General features: G+C 39.3%; 1 protein-coding gene across 2 annotated transcripts in view; it reads right to left on the bottom strand.

Annotated features, from left to right (window-relative positions):
* Positions 1–19,386, bottom strand: part of GAB3 (GRB2 associated binding protein 3) — an 88,248-nt gene extending 68,862 nt beyond the window's left edge. For both annotated transcript variants that reach the window (XM_058535039.1, XM_058535040.1), the window contains exon 1: positions 19,303–19,386. In XM_058535039.1, coding sequence (XP_058391022.1) covers positions 19,303–19,374 — 72 coding nt within the window. In that variant the 5' untranslated portion in view covers positions 19,375–19,386. The remainder of the gene's footprint in view (positions 1–19,302) is intronic.
* Between the last annotated feature and the right edge of the window lie 1,987 nt (positions 19,387–21,373).

Below are 21,373 nucleotides of genomic sequence, written 5' to 3'. Positions count from 1 at the left end.
TTCAGTAGGCTCATGACAATACTAGAGATAAGTGGAATCACTCAGACTGTCAGGCACCCACTCTCTTTGACACAAGAGAGAAGACACAGGTAGGCAATAGTGGCAGCGGATTTCTCACCAGAACTAGTTCTGAGTTGTGGTTTGGGGTGTTTTTTCCTGGCCGTTTAACCTCAAAGCCAGTTCTCCAGCCCTCTCAACATTTCTGTGAGCTACCCAATATCATTTTAATAAACTCCTTTTCTGCTTTAATCAGTCATGGTCAGCTTCTGTTGCTTGCAAATTAAAATCCTGACTGGTACAACATCTAGATGGAGTGTGCGGTCAGTACTAGTTTCCCCAACTCTAAAATACACCAGAGTCCAAGGGAGGAATTAATGAATAGAAAAGGAGAAATTAAAGAGTTAGAAAAATTAAAAAGTAAAACTAATTAATAATCAAAAAGCTGGTTCATTGCAAAAATAAAAACCAATAAAATAGAAAAACCACCAGCTAACCTAACCAACAGCGGAAAAGGAGACAGAGCACAAATTCACAATGACAAGAAAGAAATACTTCTAAGAAGACTAAAAATAAATTTAAAAATCATAAGAACCATTTTGTAAAATTATATGTAAATGGATTTGATAGCCAGGATGAAACAGAGACTTTTCCAGGAAAAGTATAATTTACAAAACTGACTCAGGGAGAGAGAGACTAAACAGATCAATTCCCATAAAAGAAATAGAGAAAGTTGACAAAGATCTAAACACACAAAAAAAGCACCAGATATAGTTTAAAGGGGAATTCTGCCAAAATTTTAACGTGCTGTTAATTCCAGCTCTACTTAAAATATTCTAGAAAATGGCAAACTGCCAAATTTTTATATGAACCAAGTATAACATTTATACCAAAATCTGCCAAAGATTGTACAGCAATAAATAAAGCCAAAGACAAATCTCACTTATGAATATTGATGCAAAAATGCAATATAAAATATTAGCATAAATAATCCAACAACACAACAAAAATATATACCCTGTCCAGTTGGAGTTTATTTCAGAAATGTAAACGTGGTTCAAAATTAGATAATATATTAATAGAATTCATTGCTTTGCTAGATTCAACAAAAACGTCATATGATTATCACTAGAAATGCTGAAAAGTTTTCTGTTTTTTTTTTTTTTTTGCTGGGAAAGATTCGCCCTGAGCTAACATCTATTGCCAATCTTCCTCTCTCTTTTTTTCCCCCTCCCCAAAGCTCCAGCACATAGTTGTATATTCTAGTTGCAGTGTGTGAGCTGCTGCCACAGTATGGCTACTGACAGACGAGTGGTGTGGTTCTGTACCTGGGAGCTGAACCCAGGCCGCTGAGGCAGAACACGCTGAACTTTAACCACTAGGCCATCAGGGCTGGCTCTGAAAACTTTTCAATAAAATTCAATAATGATTTTTGATGAAAAAAAATACTCAGTAACATGGTAATCAGTAGAATATTTCACTAACATGAAAAAAATACATTTTACTGGTCCCAAAGCCAATATATTTCTTTTTTTAAAAACAGCTTTACTGAAGTATAATTGACATACAGAGAACTGCACATTATTAATGTGTACAATTTGATGAGTTTGGACATACGCAAACACCCATGAAACCATCACCACAATCAAAGTAATAGACACGTCCATCACCTCCAAAAGTTTCCTTGTGTCCCTTTGTGTGTGTGTGTGTGTGTGTGTGTGTGGTAAGAAGGCTTACATGAGATCTACTCTCCCAACAACTTTTTAAGTGCATAATACAGTGTTGTTGACTATAGGCACTGTGCTGTACAGCAGATCTCTAGAACTAATTTATCTTGCATAACTGAAACTTTATACCAATATGATCTAGTAATCCCACTTCTGGGTATATACTCGAATTGAAATCAGTATCTCAAAGAGATATCTGCACTCACACGTTCATTGCAGCATTATTCACAATAGCCAAGATATGGAAACAATCTAAGTATTTACTGATGGATAAATGAATAAAAATATGTGGTACATCCATACAATGGAATATTATTCAGCCTTTAAAAATAAGGAAATCCTGCCACTTGTGACAATATAGATAAACCTGGAGGACATTATGCTAAGTGAAATAAGCAAGACACAGAAGGACAAATACTGCGTGATTCCACTTATATGAGGTCTCTAGAGTAGTCAAACTCATAGAAGCAGAGAATAGAATGGTGGTTGCCAGGGAACTGGGGGAGGAGGAAATGAGAAGATGTTGTTCAATTGGTATGAAGTTCCAATATCTTTCTTAATAGGAAAACATTGAAGGCGTGCCTATAAAAGTCAAGATCAAAATAAGATTGCCCATCATCAGTACTACCATTTCACGTTGGGGTGTTAACCAACACATTTGGACAAGAGGGAAAAAAATGAGTTACATAAGAATTGAAAAAAAAAGTGGTAAAACTCTATTTCAGATGACTTGATTATATACCCAGGAAACCCAAAAGAATAAACTGAAAAACTACTACAACAAGTAAGAGAATTCAAAGGTAAGAGGAAAGAATATTAATATGTGGAAATTACATTGGACCCAACTTTGTGCATCCCCAGATGAATTTGGCCCCACCTGCCTTTCAGGCCTTGGCTGCTCACTCAGTGAAGAGCTATGGCCTCTGCTCAGAGTCCCTCCCATCCTGCCTAGTTTGGCCTCCTTGGATAAAGGCTGGGCTCTGGTGTGTCTGCCACGGCATAAGCCACTGCAGCTCCTACGCCCAGGCCCAACCCAAATGAACTCTCAAACGCTTTAGTTCCCTCCACCACTTCTGGATTCAGATAAAATACCATGCCACAGAATATGGGATCTGCTTTCCCAGGGGCTGCCCAGAGGGCCAATGAGAGACAGGAGCCATAATGGAACTGGCAGATAAATTTATCCCCCTTCCTTGCTGCAAAAGACCATTTCAAGGTGCAGTGGTTCAACAGAGCCTGTCCAAATACATCCAAATGACCCAACAACCGGCTGTGTTTTCTTCTGAAGCTGTGGCCAACTAACACACCAATCTATATTTCCTTTCCTTCTTTTTTTCCATCAATCTCGCTGCACTGAGATTACAACCCCACCAAAGCATTGGCAAATAAACTTCAGCTCAAGTTCTGTTTTCTAAGGAACTCAGGCGAAGACAGAAATCAGTAGACTTATATATACAAACAACAACAAATTAATAGGTATAATGGAGAGAAACCCCCATTTACAATAACAACAAAACTGGAAAAAATGCTAAGCATAAGCTTATTAAGAACCGTGTAAAGACCAATACGAAGAAAACTTGGAAATACTCCTGCAAGATGTGAAAGCAGACGAGAACAACTGGAAAGTCATATCATGTTCTTGGATAGAAAGGCTCAACGTCATAACTATGGCAATTCTCCCTAAGTTAATTCAGACATCTAACATAACCTCCTCCCCAAGAATAATGGGGTTTCTTTTTAAACTAAGCTATCTGATTCTAAAGTTCATGTGATAAAATAAAAATCAAAACAGCCAGGAATGGGCTGGCCCCGTGGCTTAGCGGTTAAGTGCACGCGCTCCGCTGCTGGCGGCCCGGGTTCAGATCCCGGGCGCGCACCGACGCACCGCTTCTCCGGCCATGCTGAGGCCGCGTCCCACATACAGCAACTAGAAGGATGTGCAGCTGTGACATACAACTATCTACTGGGGCTTTGGGGGGAAAATAAATAAATAAATAAAATCTTAAAAAAAAAAAAAACAGCCAGGAAAACTCGGAAAGAGAGGAACAATGAAGGTGGACTAGCCATACTAGTGTTAAAGTCAACTCCATAACTACAACCATGTAATAATGGCCTGTGACTAGACAGAGAGACAAATGGAAGAGAACAGAAAGCCCAGAAATTGAACCAGAAATAAATAAGGGAATTTCATACATGATGAGGAAGGGCAGCATCTCAAGTCAGACCCATTCCTTACATCTGTACCAGGATAAACACCAAATGGATCACAAATATAAAGGTAACAAAACCATACAAGCACTAGAAGAAAGCACAGGTGAATTCCTTTAAACCCAGGGAGTGGAAAAGGCCTTCCTAACCTGACTGAGAATCCAGAAACTGCAAAAGAAAATACTGACACATTTTACCAGATACAAATGTTTTTTGCATACACACACACAAATAACATAAGCAAAGTCAAAATACAAATGACAAACTGGGAAAAACTATGTACAACTCTTCTCACAAAGGACTAAATCACCTCCTAGAAATCGAGACTAAAAAGACCAACAATGGAGGAAAAGCACACAGGTCACAGGAAAAGCAACAGATCCAGAAATGTTCAACCTCCCCTGAATAAAAAACCATTTCTCACCTATAGATGGCAAAAACCTCAAAGCTTGACAACACATTCTGTTGGCAGGCACTATTTACATTTTTTGGTAGGAATGCAAAATGGGACATTTGGTAATATCTACTAAATTTATAGGTTCACAGACCCAGCAACCCCAGCTCTGGGAATCATACAGACGTACCTGCACAAGTACAAATGTCACATATACAATGTTATTACTTGTGGCAATGGTTGTAATTTCACAAGAGTGGAACCAACCCACATGTCCAAAACAGGGAACTGGTTGAATAAACGGGGTATAACCATACAACAGAGTATTATACAGCTGTCAAAAACCATGAAGATCTCTGGTCACTGACCTGGAGAGAATTCTAGAATAAATTCTTTTTTTTTTATTTTGAGAACTTTTAAGATCCACTCCCTTAGCAACTTTCAAATATACAATTCAGTATTATTAACTGTAGTCACAATGCTGTACATCACATCCCCAGGACTTATTTTATAACTGGAAGTTTGTACCTTTCGACCCCCTTCACCCATTTCCCTCACCCCTCAACCCCCACCTCTGGCAACCACCAATCTGTTCTCTGTATCTATGAGTTCCTTTTTTATTTATCTTCCACATATAAGTGAGATCATATGGTATTTGTCTTTCTCTGTCTGACTTATTTCACTTAGCATAATGCCCTCAAGGTCCATCCATGTTGTCACAAATGGCAGGATTTCCTTCTTCTTTATGGCTGAATAATATTCCATTGTCTATATATGTCATCTTTATCCATTCATCCATCAATGGACACTTATGTTGTTTCTATGTCTTGTCTACTGTCAATAATGCTGCAATGAACATGGGGGTGCAGATATCATTTTGAATTAGTGTTCATTTCTTTTGGATACATTCCCAGAAGTGGGATGGCTGGATCATACGGTAGTTCTATGTTTAATTTTTTGAGGAAGCTCCATGCTGTTTTCCATAGTGGCTACACCAATTTACATTCCCACCAAGAGCACACAAGAGTTCCCTTTTCTCCACATCCTCACCAACACTTGTTATTTCTTGTCTTTTTGATAATAGTCATTCTAATTGGCAAAAGGTGATATCTCATTGTGGTTTTGATTTGCATTTCCCTGAGGATTAATGATGTTGAGCACCTTTTCATGTGCCTGTGGCCATCTGTATATCTTCTTAAATGAACAGACTCAGATACAGAATGGTATATGGAGTGTAAGAAAGGGGGGACTAAGAAGCTATATACATATTTCCTTGTATTCAGATAAAGAAATACTGGAAGGATAAAGGTAAAAACTAAAAAAAATAGTTACTTGAGGGGTAAGGGCAATTGAGATGGATAAAAACAGAGGTGAAGGTGAGATTTATCAATGCATATTTTTATTTTTGAAACACATAAATGTATTTACCTATTTAATAACAGTTTAAAAACTTACACAAAAAGCATAAGAATTGACAGGAAGATCAACTGAACAAAATTGCCCCAAAATAGACCCAAGTAAGGATTTAAGATTTAGATTACATTTAAAATCATGTTATAGAAACAGAACTACAAATGGCTTCTATTTATGAAAAGATGCTCAAACTCACCCATAAAGAAATTCAATTACAACAAAATACCAAAAAGAATACCATTTATTGACTATTGACTTTGCAAAGATCAAAACATTTGATAATATTTTTTTGAGGGGTTGCAGAGGGGCAAGCACTTTGAAGTACTGTTGCTGGGAGTGAAAATTGGCTCAGCTACTTAAGATCACAATTTGATATCTCTTGGCATTTTACATTCACGTACACTTTGGCTCAGCAATTCCACTCCTAAGAAATTTTTACAAGCATGACTACAAAGACCGATGTACAAAGATATTCACTGCAGCATCAGACTGGAAATAAGAAAAGGCCCATCATGGTACCTCCATACAGTGAAATATTATAAAGCTGTTAAAAATAATGAGAACGATCTATATGTGCTGATACGGAACAATCCCCAAAATATATTGTTAAGAAAGGGGGTTATAAAATAGTTAGTATAGTATGTTACTATCTGTGCAAAAAATATGCTTGTATATGCATGAAATATATCTGGAAGTAAAATCAAGAAGCTAGTACCAATGCCTGCAGCTGGAGGGAGAAACAGAGTGGCTGGGAGAAAGAAAAAAGAGGGAAACTTACTTTGCACTGTATACACTTTAATATGATTTGATTTTGAACCATGTGCATATATTCCTTAAAAATACACTCTTTCTAGCAACATATAAAGAAAATATGTACAGAGGAAGGGCTACTCAACAAATGCTGTTGGATCAGCTGATTAACTATTTGTAAAATAAAGTTATACCCTCACCTTACACTAATATAAATACGAATGGAACTAGAGAAATAAAAGCTTAAAAAAATGAAACCAGCAGAGGTAATGGTAGCTGTGTAACTCTGAAACTTACAACATATCCTCTAGACATAATTCAGAGGCTGAGATCATCTAAATGTCAAAAGCTAAGAACAGAAATGAATAAATACCAAGAAGAAATAAAATAAGAGTTTATTAAACTCAGAAAAGAAATAGAAGGGGTTTCCATTTCTGCCTGGGATATAGAAAGTTGCAAATATTATCCCTTCTACCCTGACAAGCAAAGCTGGACAAAACACAGAATCTTCATTTTCTTGAGCTCATCAGAGAGCTGAGGTCACAAGGCACCAGGATAGATAGAACTCACTGCAGCAAGCTCCCTTGTGGGATGATCCTAAGCAGAGAGACTTCCAGTTGCTATAAGAGCCTACATCCCAGCATACATACCAGCCAACCCATGTCCCTTCACCATAACAACAAGAAATAGGCTCCTATAATTAAAACAGATATTTGTAAACAGGATTCTCATTTCAGCTGAAGAAATTCACTGTTCAATCTAGAATAGAATTTCTCACTCTTGGCACTATTGACATGTTGGGCCAAATTCTTTGTGGGGTTATAGGACATTTAGCAGCATCCCTGGTCTCTACCCACTAGATGCCAGTAGCACCCTCCCCACCAGTTGTAACACAAAAATGTCTCCTGACATTGCCAAATGTCTCCTGGGAATAGGGTTAACACACTTATACTAAAAAATTATTTGTTTTTATTATCCGAAATGCAAATGTAACTATGTTTTTTTTTTTTTTTTGCTAAATACGGCATCCCTACCTGGGGGGCAAAATCTCACCCCCAGTGAGAACCACTGATCTAGACCCTCAGACACAAACATGAAGAGACAACTAAGAATCATCAAGCGTTTGAAGAATACAAAACCAAAATCAAAAAGCTCTTCCTCAAATGTGGCAAATATATTCCTTCTGCCTCAGGGCCTTTGCACTTTCTGTTCCCTCCTTCTAGAAACCTGTTTCCTAAATATCTGTATGGATACAAGGGAGGAAGCCAGAATATAATAAATATGCTCGGGAAAATTCTCACAATATGGTGAGATATCTAGAAAATGTAGGCAGGCTGATGTGAAAAGGAAATAGTTCTTAAAAATTAAAAACATGACTACCAATCAATGGGCTGACCAGTAGAATGTTTACAACTTAAGAGTAAATCAATGAGCTAAAAGCTTGACCTGAGAAAGTATCTCAGAACATTGGGCAAAAGGCCACAATGTCAGTAAGTATGAGAGAAAAGTTGGGATGTATCCGGGGAGTAGATCCAGATTACACCAGTTGTTCATCTACTGTTTCTCAACCCCAAGACCACGGCTCTACAATCTGCTCTGATTCTGGAACTGGGATTCTACCAACCACACTTCTCAGACTTGCCTGCCAGCTGTCTTTCTGTTGGGTTCTTCTAATGAGAAACACTGGTAGAAGACTGCAAGGCAGGAAAAAGGGAAAAGGGACTCTCAGCATGTATCACCATCCCTCCAGTAGCAGAAGATAGCACCAGCTGCAGCTGCCAGTTTCATCAGGCCCCCTCCAAAGCACCAGCACTAACTGCACAGCACCCTCCCCATCAGAAGTCAGAGCAATGGATGCATGACTACAGCTACCCCTCCTCCAAGCTCCTACGTTCTGGTCATGCCAACCTTCACCTTCGTGCTCAAGTTTTTGCAATAGTAGCTGCTTTCTGTAGTTACTAATATCTGGATGCCCCCTTTTTGCTCTTTCAGCCCTCTAACACCTGTGTAAACCATATCCTATATTGAATCATCTCTGTTGAATACCTAGTATGGCTTCTGTTTTCCTGTCTGGAGCCTGACTGATACAGTGTTTGGTGCCAGAATTAGTCCTGGGAAATAAACCCTTACAATGACCTTGAACAACAGACAAAGTAGAATTCAGAGCAAAGAATAGTACCAGAAATAAACAAGGGCATTTCATAATGATAGAGGGGTTAATTCACCAAGATAAAATAACAATCCTAAATGTGTACACAACTCATAACAGAGCTTCAAAATATATGAGGCAAAAACTGGTAAAAATTCAAGAAGAAATAGACAAATCTACAATTATAGTCTGAGATTTCAACACCCCTCTCTCAATAACTGGTAAAACGAGAAGACAGAAAATCAACAAGGATATAGAACTAAATAACACTATCAACCAATTGGATCTAATTGATATTTATAGAACACCCTAGCCAACAACAACAAAATGTACATTCTTTTCAAGTGCACACAGATCATTCACCAAGATAGACCACATGCTAGGTCAAGTCTCAACAAATTTACAAGAATTCAAGTAATACAAAGTATGTTGCCTAACTATAATGAAATGAAATTAGAAATCAAAAACAGAAATGTATTTTGAAATTAAACAACACACTTTTAAATAACACATAGGTCAGAGAGGAAATAACAAGGGAAATTAGAAAATATCTTGAAGAAAATAGAAATGAAAACACAACATACCAGAACTTGTGGAATGCCACTAAAGCAGTGCCAAAGGGGAAATTCATAGCATTAAACGTTTACATTAGAAAATAGGATTTCAAATCAATGGCCTCAGGTTCCACCTTAAGCGAATTTCAGAAAGAGCACTGGCTGTCAAGTGGTCAATGTTAAGGGAAAGAAGCCAGACACAAAAGACCATATATTCTGTTATTCCATTTATATGAAATTATCAGAAAAGGCAAATCTATAGAGACAGAAAGCAGATCAGTTGTTGCCTGGGGCGAGAGATGGGAGTGGGAATTGACTGCAAACAGGCCAAGGGAATTTTTCGAGGGGATAGAAATGGTCTAAAACTGAATTTGTAGTAACGGTTGCATAACTATAGATTTACTAAAAATCATCTGACTGTACACTTACAATGGGTGAATTCTAGAGTGTGTGTGTGTGTGTGTGTGTGTGTGTGTGTGTGTGTGTATACCTCAATAAATCTGTCTTTAAAAACCACTGGAATGTGTGGGAACACATTCTAAGGATGTTAGGCCAAGGAAGATGGAATATAATATTGGATCAAGCTAAATGTATTGATATGGATACACATACCAAAGATTCTAGATTTAATGTGTTAGCTCAAGCACTTAGAGTATTCAAACAGTTTGCCTGACTGAAACACAGACTACACGGTGGGTACATTCAATGAGATTGAGATACCAGAACCTCCTTGTCAGTATGTAAAAGGAAAAATACAAAGGCATAAGGAGATAGAAAGATGTGGTAGATTTCCCATGTGTGACCTCTTCGCTCACCCATCTCCACTACATCTCCTGAAAGAGTATTTTAGGGACATCAGGCGATAAATAAGTTTTGACCCAATTCCATCTCTGAGGAGGCCCAGTGAGTCTATAAGCCATTTCTCCACTTGTTGAATGTGTAATTGGAACAGACATCCCTGGCAACTGATCAAATTGCCACATCAGCCTTCTGGCCTGTGGAGTGACGGCTGTGATAGTAGGAAGGGAAAAACTCACTGGAACTCTCTAAGCACACCACCAGAATAGTAATTCAAAAGGAATACTGCATGCTTGAGGAAATGCAGAGATTAGCCACCATCAAAGACTTGAAAGATGCAGGGGTGGTGATTACTATCACATCCCCATTTGACATGCCTATTTAGTCTGTGCAGAAGGTGGATGGATCTTGGAAAACATATTATCATAAATTTAATCCAGTGTTGAAGTCAATCGCAGCTGCTCTTCTAGACATAGTCTCTTCATTAAATCAAATCAACATAGCCCTGGCATCTGGTATGCAGCTATTGATGTGGCAAATGCTTTTATCTCTACATCAACTTGCAAGGATCAGCAGAAACTTCACTTTCAACTGGCAGGAACAATAGTACATCTTTATTATCTTGCCTCAGGGCTATGAAAGTCTGCTGCTCACTGCCATAATCTAGTCCACAGAAATAGTGATCACCTTGACATCTCACAGAACATCACACTGGTCCGCTACATTAATGACATCATAATGATTAGACCCATTCAGCACAAAGTAGAGAGCACCTTTGCTTAGTAAGACACTGCATGCCAGAAAGTGTGAAATTAATTCTACAAGTTTCAGGGGTCTGGCCCCTAAGTGAAGTTTCTAGGGGCACAATGATTTGGAGCATGCTATTCCCTCCAATGTGGAAGAGAAGTTGCTGGACTTTTCATTAGCAAACAAGGACATTTAGACAGTCATTATAAATATGTCCCAGATGTTCAAGAAGGTAGAGGAAAGCATGAGCATATTAATGAAAGATAGAAAAGACACAAACTGAACTTCTAGAGAAGAAAAATACAAGGTCAAGATGAAAAATACACTGAATGGAATTAACAGCAGATTAGACACTGCAGAAGAAAAGATCAGTGAACTTGAAAGACCAAGCGATAGACCATCCACAATGATACTCAGAGAAAAAAATACTGAAAGAAAAAGAGCACAGCATCAGTGAGCCATGGAACAACTCCAAGCAGTCTACTATAGGTGTAATTAGAGTCTCCAAATTAAAGGAAAGAGATGAGGGAGAGAAAAATATTTAAAGATATAACTATAACCAAGAAATAACTATAGACCCACAGATCCAAGAAGCTCAATGAACCTCAAGTACAAGAAACATGAAGAAAACGACACCAAGGCACATCATAATCAAATTACTTAAAACCAATAATAACAAGCAGCTAGAAAAAGAGACATATTATGTGTAAAGGAACAAAGGAACAATGCACGTGAGAAAACAGTGAAGCAACTTCTTTAAAATACTCAAAGGAAAAAAAATCAAGCAAAAATTCTTTACCCAGCAAAAATATCATTCTAAAATTGAGGCAAAATAAACATTTTTTTCAGATATAAAAAAGCTTAAAGAATTCATCACCAGCCGACTTGCAGAACAGGGAAATGATTCCAGATGGAAGTATGGATAGACAGAAAGAAATGAAAAATACTGGATATGGTAAATATGTAGGTAAACATAAAACACATTTTTGCTATTTTTAAAATCTCTTTAAGAGATAACTCACTGTTTAAAGCAAAAAATAACACTGCTGTGTGTGGTTTATAACATGTAGAAGTAAAATGTATGACAACAGTAGCACAGAGTCTGAGAGAGGGTAAATGGAAGCATACTCTTGTAATTTTCTTATACTATATGTGAAGTGATTACTTTAAGGTAGACTATGATGGGTTAAAAATATACACTAATCCCCTAAAGCAACCACCATAAAAAACAGAAAGAAGTATAGCCAACAAATAAGATAAAATGGAATCATAAAAATTAATTAATCCAAAACAGCACAGAAAAGAGGAAAAAGGAAAGAAAGAATAAATGAGACAACTAGGAAGATGGTAGATTGAAAATACAAAAGGAAGACCTAAAGTTGAAGGTCATGCAGACATTGAGAAAGAAAAGAGCAGCCCCTATCCTAAGTAGAAGGTATGACTAGAGGAATAGGAAGGCAGAAGACAAAGGAGTGACATTTTTAAGGTGCTGAAAGAAAAAAAATTGTCAACCCAGAATTCCATGCCCAGTGAAAATATTTTTCAAAAATGAGGGAGAATAGACATTGTCAGACAAACAAAACAGAGAATTCATTGCCAGCAGATATAAACTACATACAATGTTTTGTTTAATAAGTTTTTTTTATTTTATTTATTTATTTTCCCCCCAAAGCCCCAGTAGATAGTTGTACATCATAGTTGCACATCCTTCTAGTTGCTGCATGTGGGACGCGGCCCCAGCATGGCCGGAGAAACGGTGCGTCAGTGCCTGCACGGGATCCGAACCCAGGCCGCCAGCAGCGGAGCGTGCACACTTAACCGCTAAGCCACGGGGCCAGCCCTAAACTACATACAATGTTAAAGGAAGTTCTTCAGGCAGAAGGAATATGACACTAGACAGAAACTTGGACCTACACAAAGAAATGAAGAGTGCTAGAAATGGAATAAATAAAGGAAAATAAATTTGATTTTTCCTCCTTATTTTTAATTGCTTGAAAAGATAACTGATTGTCTAAAGCAAAATTAGGAGCAATGTATCATGTGTTTATAGCAAATGTAAAAGTAAAATGCATGACAACAATAGCACAAAGAATATAAGGACAGAATTGGTGCTATACTGTTATAAGGTCCTTACACTACTCATGAAGTGGTATAATATTATTTAAAGAAAGACTCCAATTAAAGATGTATACTTCACACTCTAGGGCAAGTACTAAAACATTAAAAAGTTATGATTGATAAGTTAATAGTGGAGATAAAACGGAATAATAAAAAAGGCTCAATTAACCCAAGAGAAGGCAGAAACAAAGGACAAAAGAAACAAAGAATAGGGCCGGCCCTGTGGCTTAGCAGTTAAGTGCGTGTGCTCCGCTGCTGGCGGCCCGGGGTTCGGATCCCGGGCATGCACCGACGCACTGCTTCTCCGGCCATGCTGAGGTCGCGTCCCACATACAGCAACTAGAGGGATGTGCAGCTATGACATACAACTATCTACTGGGGCTTTGGAGAAAAAAGTAAATAAATAAAATCTTAAAAAAAAAAAAAGAAACAAAGAATAGATAGAAGAAATGGAAAAGCACTAGCAAGATGGTAGATTTTAATCCAAACATTTCAATAATGACATTTATGTAAATGAACTAAGTACACCAATTAAAAACAAAGAGGATAGGACTGCATAAAAAAGCAAGACCCAACTATATGCTGTGTATAAGTAACTCACATAAATATAAACACAGATAGGTTAGAAGTAAAAGAATGGAAAAAGATATATCACGCAAGCACATATCAAACGAAAGCTGGGGTAGTTATATTTATATAAGAAAAAGTAGACTTCAGAACAAGGAATAGCATCAAGGGTGAAGAGGAACAGTAAAAAATAAAAAGGGGGTCCCTTCTCCAAGAAAACATAATAATTCTAAATATGTTTAACTAACAACAGAGTATCAAAATACATGAAGCAAAAACAAATAGAACTGGAAGGAGAAATGGACAAATCCATAGTTACAGATGGAGACTTTCACACTCATCTCTCAGTAATTGATAGTAAAAGTAAGCAGAAAAACAGTAAGGATATAGAAAAATTGAACAACACTATCAACCAACCTGAGCTAATTAAAATTGATAGATCATTCCACCCAACAAGAAAAGAATACACATTTTTTTTCAAGTGCACATGTAATATTTGCCAAATGAAACTATATTGTGGCCATAATATAAAATTAACAAATTCTAAAGAATAAAACTCAGAGTTTGTTCTTAGATCATAACGGAATTTAACTAAAAATTAATAACAGAAAGATATCTAGAAAATCCTCCAATATTTGGAAAATAAACAAAAAACTTCTAAACAACCCTTGGGTCAAAGAAGAAATCTCAGGGGGATACTGAAGAATATTTTGAAATGAATAAAAATGAAAACACAACATATCAGGGCCGGCCCTGTGGCTTAGCGGTTAAGTGTGTGGGCTGCACTACTGGCGGCCTGGCTTCTCTGGCCCTGCTGAGGCCGCGTCCCACATACAGCAACTAGAAGGATATGCAACTATGACATACAACTATCTACTGGGGCTTTGGGGAGAAAGAGGGGAAAAAAAGGAGGAGGATTGGCAATAGATGTTAGCTCAGGGCCAGTCTGCCTCAGCAAAAAGAGGAGAATTAGCATGGATGTTAGCTCAGGGCTGATCTTCCTCACCAAAAAAAAAAAAAAAAACATATAAAATTGTGAGGGATGCACCTAAAGCAGTTGTTAAAGGGAAGTTTATAGCATTAAGAGCTTATATTAGAAATTAAGAAAGATCTGAAATCAGTAATTTAAGCTTCCATCTTAAGAAACTAGATAAAGAGGAGATAAACCCAAAGAAATCAAAAGAAAGTAAATAGCAAAGATAAGAGAATAAATCAATGAAAAAGCAGAAAAATAATAGAGAAGATCAATGAAATCAAAGCCTGGTTCTTATAAAATATCAGTAAAATTGATAAAAGTCTAGCTAGACTAACAAGGAAAAAAATAGAGAAGAAATAAACTACAATATCACGCGTGAAAGAGGAAGCAGCACTACAGATCATACAGACATTAAAAGGATAACAAGGAAATATAATGAACAACTTTATGCCAATAAATTCACAACTTAGATGAAATAGAGAAAATCCTTGAAAAATATAAACTACCAAAGCTCACTCAAGAAGATATGGATAACCTGAATAGTGCTATATCTGTTAAAGAAATAGAATTTGTAGTTAATAACCAAACCACAAAGAAAAGTCCAGGCCCAGATGGTTTCGATGGTAAATTTTACCAAACATTTAAGGAAAAAGGAATATCAATTCTACACAACATCTTTCAGAAAATAGAAGAGGGGGGGAACACCTCCCAATTAATTTTATGAGGTCAGCATTATGCTAATATCAAAACCAGACAAAGATAGGACAAAAGAAAAACTACAGAACAATATCCTTCATGAACAAAGACACAAATATCCTCAGCAAAATATTAGCAAATTAAATCCAGCAATAAATGAAAAGGATAATATATCACAACCAAGTGAAGTTTATCCCAGGAGTTCAAGACTGGCTCAAGATGGAAAAATCAATCAGAATAATTCACCATAGTAACAGATGAAAAAAGGTAAAGCATATTGTTATTTTTATTGATGCAGGAAAGGCATTTAATAAAATCCAATTCATGATAAAAAGTCTCAGCAAACTAGCAGTACAAGAGAACTTCCTCGACTTGATAAAAGGGACCTACAAAAAGCCAACAGCTAACATACTTAAAAGGTGAAAGACTGAATGCTTTCCCCCTTAGATCAGGAAAAAGTCATGGATGTCTGCTCTCATCATTTCTATGCAATACTGATAGTACCACAGGTTCTAACTATATACAATGCTACTAGAACTAATAAGTGAGTTTAGCAAGGGTTGGAGGATACAAGGTTAATATACAAAAATCAATTGACAAACTAATTGTAAAATTGATATGGAATGGCAAAGAACCTAGAATATCCAAAACAACTCTGAAAACAAAAACAAAGTTGGAGGGCTAAAACCGCCTGATTTCAAGAATTATTATAAAGCTATTGTCATCAAAACAGCATGATATTAGCATAAAGATGAACAAAGAGATCAATGGAACAGATTAGAGAACACAGAAATAGACCTACATAAATACGACCAATTGATTTTTAACAAAGTTGCAAAAGTAATTCAATCGAGTAAAGACAGTCTATACAATAAATGGTACCAGAACAAATGGAATCAGTTTGCAAGGAAATGAACCACAACATAAACCTCACATCTTTTACAAAATTTAACTCAAATGGATCATTGATCTAAATATAAAATGTAAAATTATAAAACTTTTAGGAAAAAAACATAGGAGAAAGTCTTGGGGATCTAGGGATAGGTGAAGAGTTCTTAGATTTGCCACTAAAAGCATGATTCATAAAAGAAAAATTGATAAATTGGACTTAAAATTTTAAAATCTTTGTTTTATAAAAAATACTGTAAAGGGAAGGAAAAGACAAAGTATAGACTGGTAGAAAATATTTGCAAATTATATATCCAACAAAGAACTGGTATCCAGAGATAAAAACAGTACCTGGCTCTTAGTGTTGTTTTGAAGACTAAATGAGACAATACAAGTAAAGTCCTTAGCATAGTACCTAGCACATACAACCATTCAATAAATGTGAATTATTATAATTTTATTATCATTGTTGTTACAGCATTCTTTAAAATTGAGAAAATAAAAGCAAGACAAATGTTCATCAGTAGAGAAACTGTTAAATTATGTTACATCTATTACAAGGAATTTTAGGCAATGGTTTAAAAGAATGAAGTAAATGAAAGATGTCCAGGATTGTTGTGAAAAAAGAAAATTGCAGGACAATTTGTATAGAATGATCTCATTTGTGCAAAAAGAAAATTATATCTTTTGTAGAAATTTTTCTAGAGTGATACTCACCAAACTGCTAACAGTTGTTATCCCTAGGGAGAGGAGTGGAATGAGGAGGGGTGCACAAGAAGGGTAGGACGAGGGGGGAAATTGTTATTATTATACGTATTCCTAGATTGTTTAAATTTTTACAAGAATATATTCCTATATTATTTGTGAAACAAAAAAGACAAAAGAAAAGAATCAACTATCTTTTAAAAGAACAGTGATAAAAATAAGTTTGCCTTGGCTCATGGATTCAAGAGGATGAAGCACAAGCTTACCTTCGACTGAAAGATTTACCTAAAAACAGACTCAGCTTCCATTTGTAAGTTAACAGACACTACGGGAGTGCTTCCTGTTGTCTTGGTTGTACCACTAACTAACTTTGTTTTGTTATTGTGTTACAAATGTTAGACTGTGGACTTCTCGAGGACAGGGATCAAGTCTTTTTTTCTATCTCTCTAGCTCGTGACACAGGGCCTGTTTCAGAGTTGGCGCTCAATTAAAGGGAGGAAGGAATAACTACTCAGGACAAGATCCAAATTAAAGGTGGTGAGCGTAATAGTGCGCTGTCCACGCCCTGTTGAACTGACACATGATCGCCATCTAGTGGCATCAAGGGATTTCTGTAGAACTTGGGAGAGGAAAGGACTCTTCTTTTTGAGGCGTGCTCCAGGGATGCCTTTCAACAAAACAGCATTGACTGTCTAAAAGACTATGACTCTCATTAGAAAAAGTTCCCAACCGTGGGCTAAAAGCTGAAGGTTTATGTCTTGGAGTGTTGGTAAGATGACATCTAGGTACTTTTGTGTCTTAAGTCTCTTCCATCACCATCCCAGCATCACATGCCCCACACACCTGTAAGCTGTGTAAAGTCCACACTTGCCACACCTCCATTCCACCCAAAAAGAATGAACCTCGTATGATAATAGGTATATGCATTAATGCCTCCCCAAAGTTGATGAAATGCTAATGAACTTTCCTAAGCCAGTCTGGTCAGAAGATATAAAACAGGGCTGGAAAAAATCTTCCATAAACTTTGCCCTCCTGGTTCACCATCTTTCTGAATCATCTAGTGGAAAGAGAGTGCCACTCTGAAAATATCTAGTGAACTTTTAAAATGTCTCACACTCCAAAGGGCAACAAAGAAACCCACTCTGTGACAAACCCTCACCTGTCCATGCAGGTCATGGGGAACAGGTTTTCTTCTCTTGGCTCCTTTGAGTATCAATGAGTCTTTAAAGCAGCTTCACTGTTAGGGAAGCAGCTGGGTGATTCAGAGGCTGAGAAATATTGGACCTTGTGTTTATGGACTTAGGGACTCAAAAATAATGATGAAGGGACACACTGGTAGTTAATCTAAAAAAATCTCCGTATGTATAGATCTCTGACATCTACCTTCTAAGTAGAACAACATTCCTCTAAAATGTTGCTCAGGAGAACATACAAAAAACTTCCCAAAGACTCCTAAGAGAGTGACATTGTCTAGTCCAGGGTCAACGGGGAAAGGCATCCTGAGCAACTGGATGTTCAGGAAACACTCATGTTGCATATTTTGGAAGTATTCATATATGATTAAAGTCTTCTTATAATCCCATATCCTCCACTTCTGCACTGTATGTGCCTCACAAATGTGGGAAGAAAAACACTGGTCAAATTTGGCTGAAACGGGGAAACCAGTTTGGACCAGAGCAGACAGGGATGCTTTACTCTTACTGCTGTGCTCTGGAGTTACAGAGAAAACTAGGAAGTATGAACAAGATGGATCCATCAAGCTACTCCCAGCCTTAAAAAAGTGGGAAGTCCTAATATCTATTTATATGCAACTCCCTGAGGGCTGAAGTAGTTCTTCCTAATGGCTGAAGAACACTCAGTAAGCAAGGAGGACTTGAAGCGATTGTTTTTAAGACCTTATCTTGAGGGCGCTGATGGAGATAATGAACGTTTGAGCTGTCCTTAGTACATTTAAAATGGTAATGGCATGTGTAGGAAGATGCGCACTTCCAAGTCTCTTATTTCATACTAGCAAAAGTCCACGGCCCCTGTTCGTACTAGAAAAGCGTGGTGTTAGCATAAAGAATAAGTTGAGAAGCAACACCATGAGAAACGAGTTACAGTCTGTGGAAGGCTCCAGACAGGAGTGTCTGATGACAGTTACGCGAGAGAGAACTCCTTACGGTCCAAGGGGAATGCAGGAGTCTCCCTGCCCGCCTGGCCCAGGCAAGTCCCGTCCCGCTGTCCCTCTCCCTATCCCCTGCCCTGTCCTCCTCGCTGGGCAGTGGGATTCGGGGCCACTCCCCGTCAGAGACAGGGTGACTCTTTCGAAATGTTTCCCTGGCCGCTCCTACACCAAGACTGGCGCCCGGGGTTTCAGCCCCAAGCCGCCTTTCTCTTCTAGGGTCAGCGACAATCTGGAGCCGCCGGCCCCGATGGCAAGGGCAAGGGCCACCGGCCCCCGGCCTGCGGCTGGGCGACGCTGGCTCGACGTGCGATTTCGCTTTCCGTCGATCGGCCTTGTCTGCAGCCCCGACCGCTGGGAGCGGCGGCATCTGGAGCGCCCAGAGCCCCGGGGCTCCCGGCGGGCGGGGACCGGAGGACGCGAGGGCCGGGCGGGCGGCGCCCCTACTCACGTAGCGCTGTAGCTTCCTCTCGGGGGGCGACTTGACGAGCCAGCCCGTGCACACGGCGTCGCCCGCGCTCATCGTGGCCGCCGCCGCCGCCGCTTCCTCCAGCTGGGTCGGCCGCCCGCGGCAGGAGGAAGTCGGGCCAGGGATGCCGGCGGGGCGGGCCCAGCGCCCGCCCGCCCAGCACCGCCCCGAGCGGCCGCCGCGACCCCCCGGGAGGGCACAGGCGCCACCGCCCGCGGCCCAGGATGGCGGGAGAAGCAGGCGGCGAAGCCCGGGGAAGCCCCTTCGAACAAGAGAGGAGCTGCCAGCGGCTGTGCCTGCGAGGGCCCCGGGGAAGGCGCCCCGCCCCTCTAACCCAGGGGCCCGAGCGAGTGGCCGGTAGCCAGGGCCACGGGAGAGCGCGGAAGGAGCCTCGCCACCTAACGGGAGCGCGATATGGACCTATCCCCAGTTGCCCTCGCCCCCATCCCTGATCTGCCACGTCAAAGGGGCTGGTCCCCAGGCCTCAGGGTCATGGGAGCCGAAACCTCGGACCCGCACCTGCCATGTATACAGCTAGGGAGGAAGAAAACCGTGACTCCTCTTTGACTTCCCTGTTCTACTGGATCGTTTGCAGAGTAATGGTTCTCTTATGCCCCTCCCCCAAGATCACTGTAGTCAGCGTTAAGTTCTGCTGCAAAACTGTTGAAATGTCCTCCTGAACCCAAATCATCCAAATTCAAAAGATTAAAGCATGGAAGTGCCGTTTGCAGTCTCTTTGACCCTAAAGTTTTAAAAAGTGGAGCTAAAAATGATTGTGCCAGATGGTCTGCTGACCATTTTAAATAACAGCAGTAACAATAATGGACACATTTATTAAGACTTTCTTCAGCACCAGTCACTATGCTAAGGACTTGGCAGGCATTATTGCATTGGAGGCACATAAAGGCCCTATCAGATGAGCTTTATCATTATCTCAATTGTGCAGGTGAGTAAAATGAGAAACAGGATGATAAGGTCACCTGTCGAAAGCCACACAGCTAGGAAATCGCTGGAGAGGCAGCCAGTGCAGTCTGTCCTACTCTTCTAAGTGCCACCCTCCACCCTTTCTGAACACAGTTTGTAAACAGAAATGCACTGACGTCAAAGTTACAGTCAACACCTAAGATGCTAATCCATGTGACATTTGGTGCTCTTTTCCCTTACTGTGATGCTGCTCACTTGAAAGTGACACTTGGAAGAAACAAATGCCACATCATCTCTGTGACTTACAAACAGACTTCCCAGCCTGCTACCGTACATCCAAATTTCCAGGGAGAGCTGACTCTTTCATATGGCAGGGTTCATTTGTTGTTCTGTGAGCAGTCAAGGTTCAATGCAGGGAACAGCACCTGCTCCAGGTGTTTCAGGCAGAAAGCATTTACTTCAGGGAGGTAGGTGCTTACAAAATCCTCAGAAGCACTAGAGCAATAGGAAATGGGGCTCCAAGGTCACATCACCAGAGCTGCCACGCAGTGGTTAGGAGACTGTCGCTTCCACAAAGTTGGACTCAGCTACCGCCGCCACTCACACTTCTCCAAGCCCACTCCACTCTCACTGCCACCACAATCGCCCACCTCCTTTCCACATTCCACATCTCACACTAGTGGACCTAATTAGCCAAACCTAATCTAGATTCGAGGTAGAATGTTAAATATCTTTTTTTAGCTCTCCCATCTTTCCAAATAGGAGGATGAAATGGAAGTTGAGAGGGAAATCACATATCCACCACAGTACACCCCCCTAGCTATTCAATATCCATACACACCCTTGTGCACAAAATAAAGTTACTATAGCAACAACTGATTTCCACCAAAATAATACTGCTATCTCTCCTACAAACTAAAAAGCACTCCTTAAAACAAGAGACCAAATGTTTGATCAGTCATTGTAGCCATCTCTAGGGGGTAGTCATTCCTCTTCTAGTTCAGACACCATCCCACCTCAATATCCTATAACCTGAAGAAAAACATGATAAAGCTAACCTCTATCAACCTTTATTTGATGTGATTAAAATATAGAGAGAAGGAAGATTGGAGAAGTTTATATGTACACA

The sequence above is a fragment of the Diceros bicornis genome, chromosome X (assembly GCF_020826845.1).
Source record: "Diceros bicornis minor isolate mBicDic1 chromosome X, mDicBic1.mat.cur, whole genome shotgun sequence".
In the NCBI taxonomy this organism is placed as follows: domain Eukaryota; kingdom Metazoa; phylum Chordata; class Mammalia; order Perissodactyla; family Rhinocerotidae; genus Diceros; species Diceros bicornis.
Note: the sequence above shows the minus strand (reverse complement) of the source record. Positions and strands in the feature narration are given on the sequence as shown.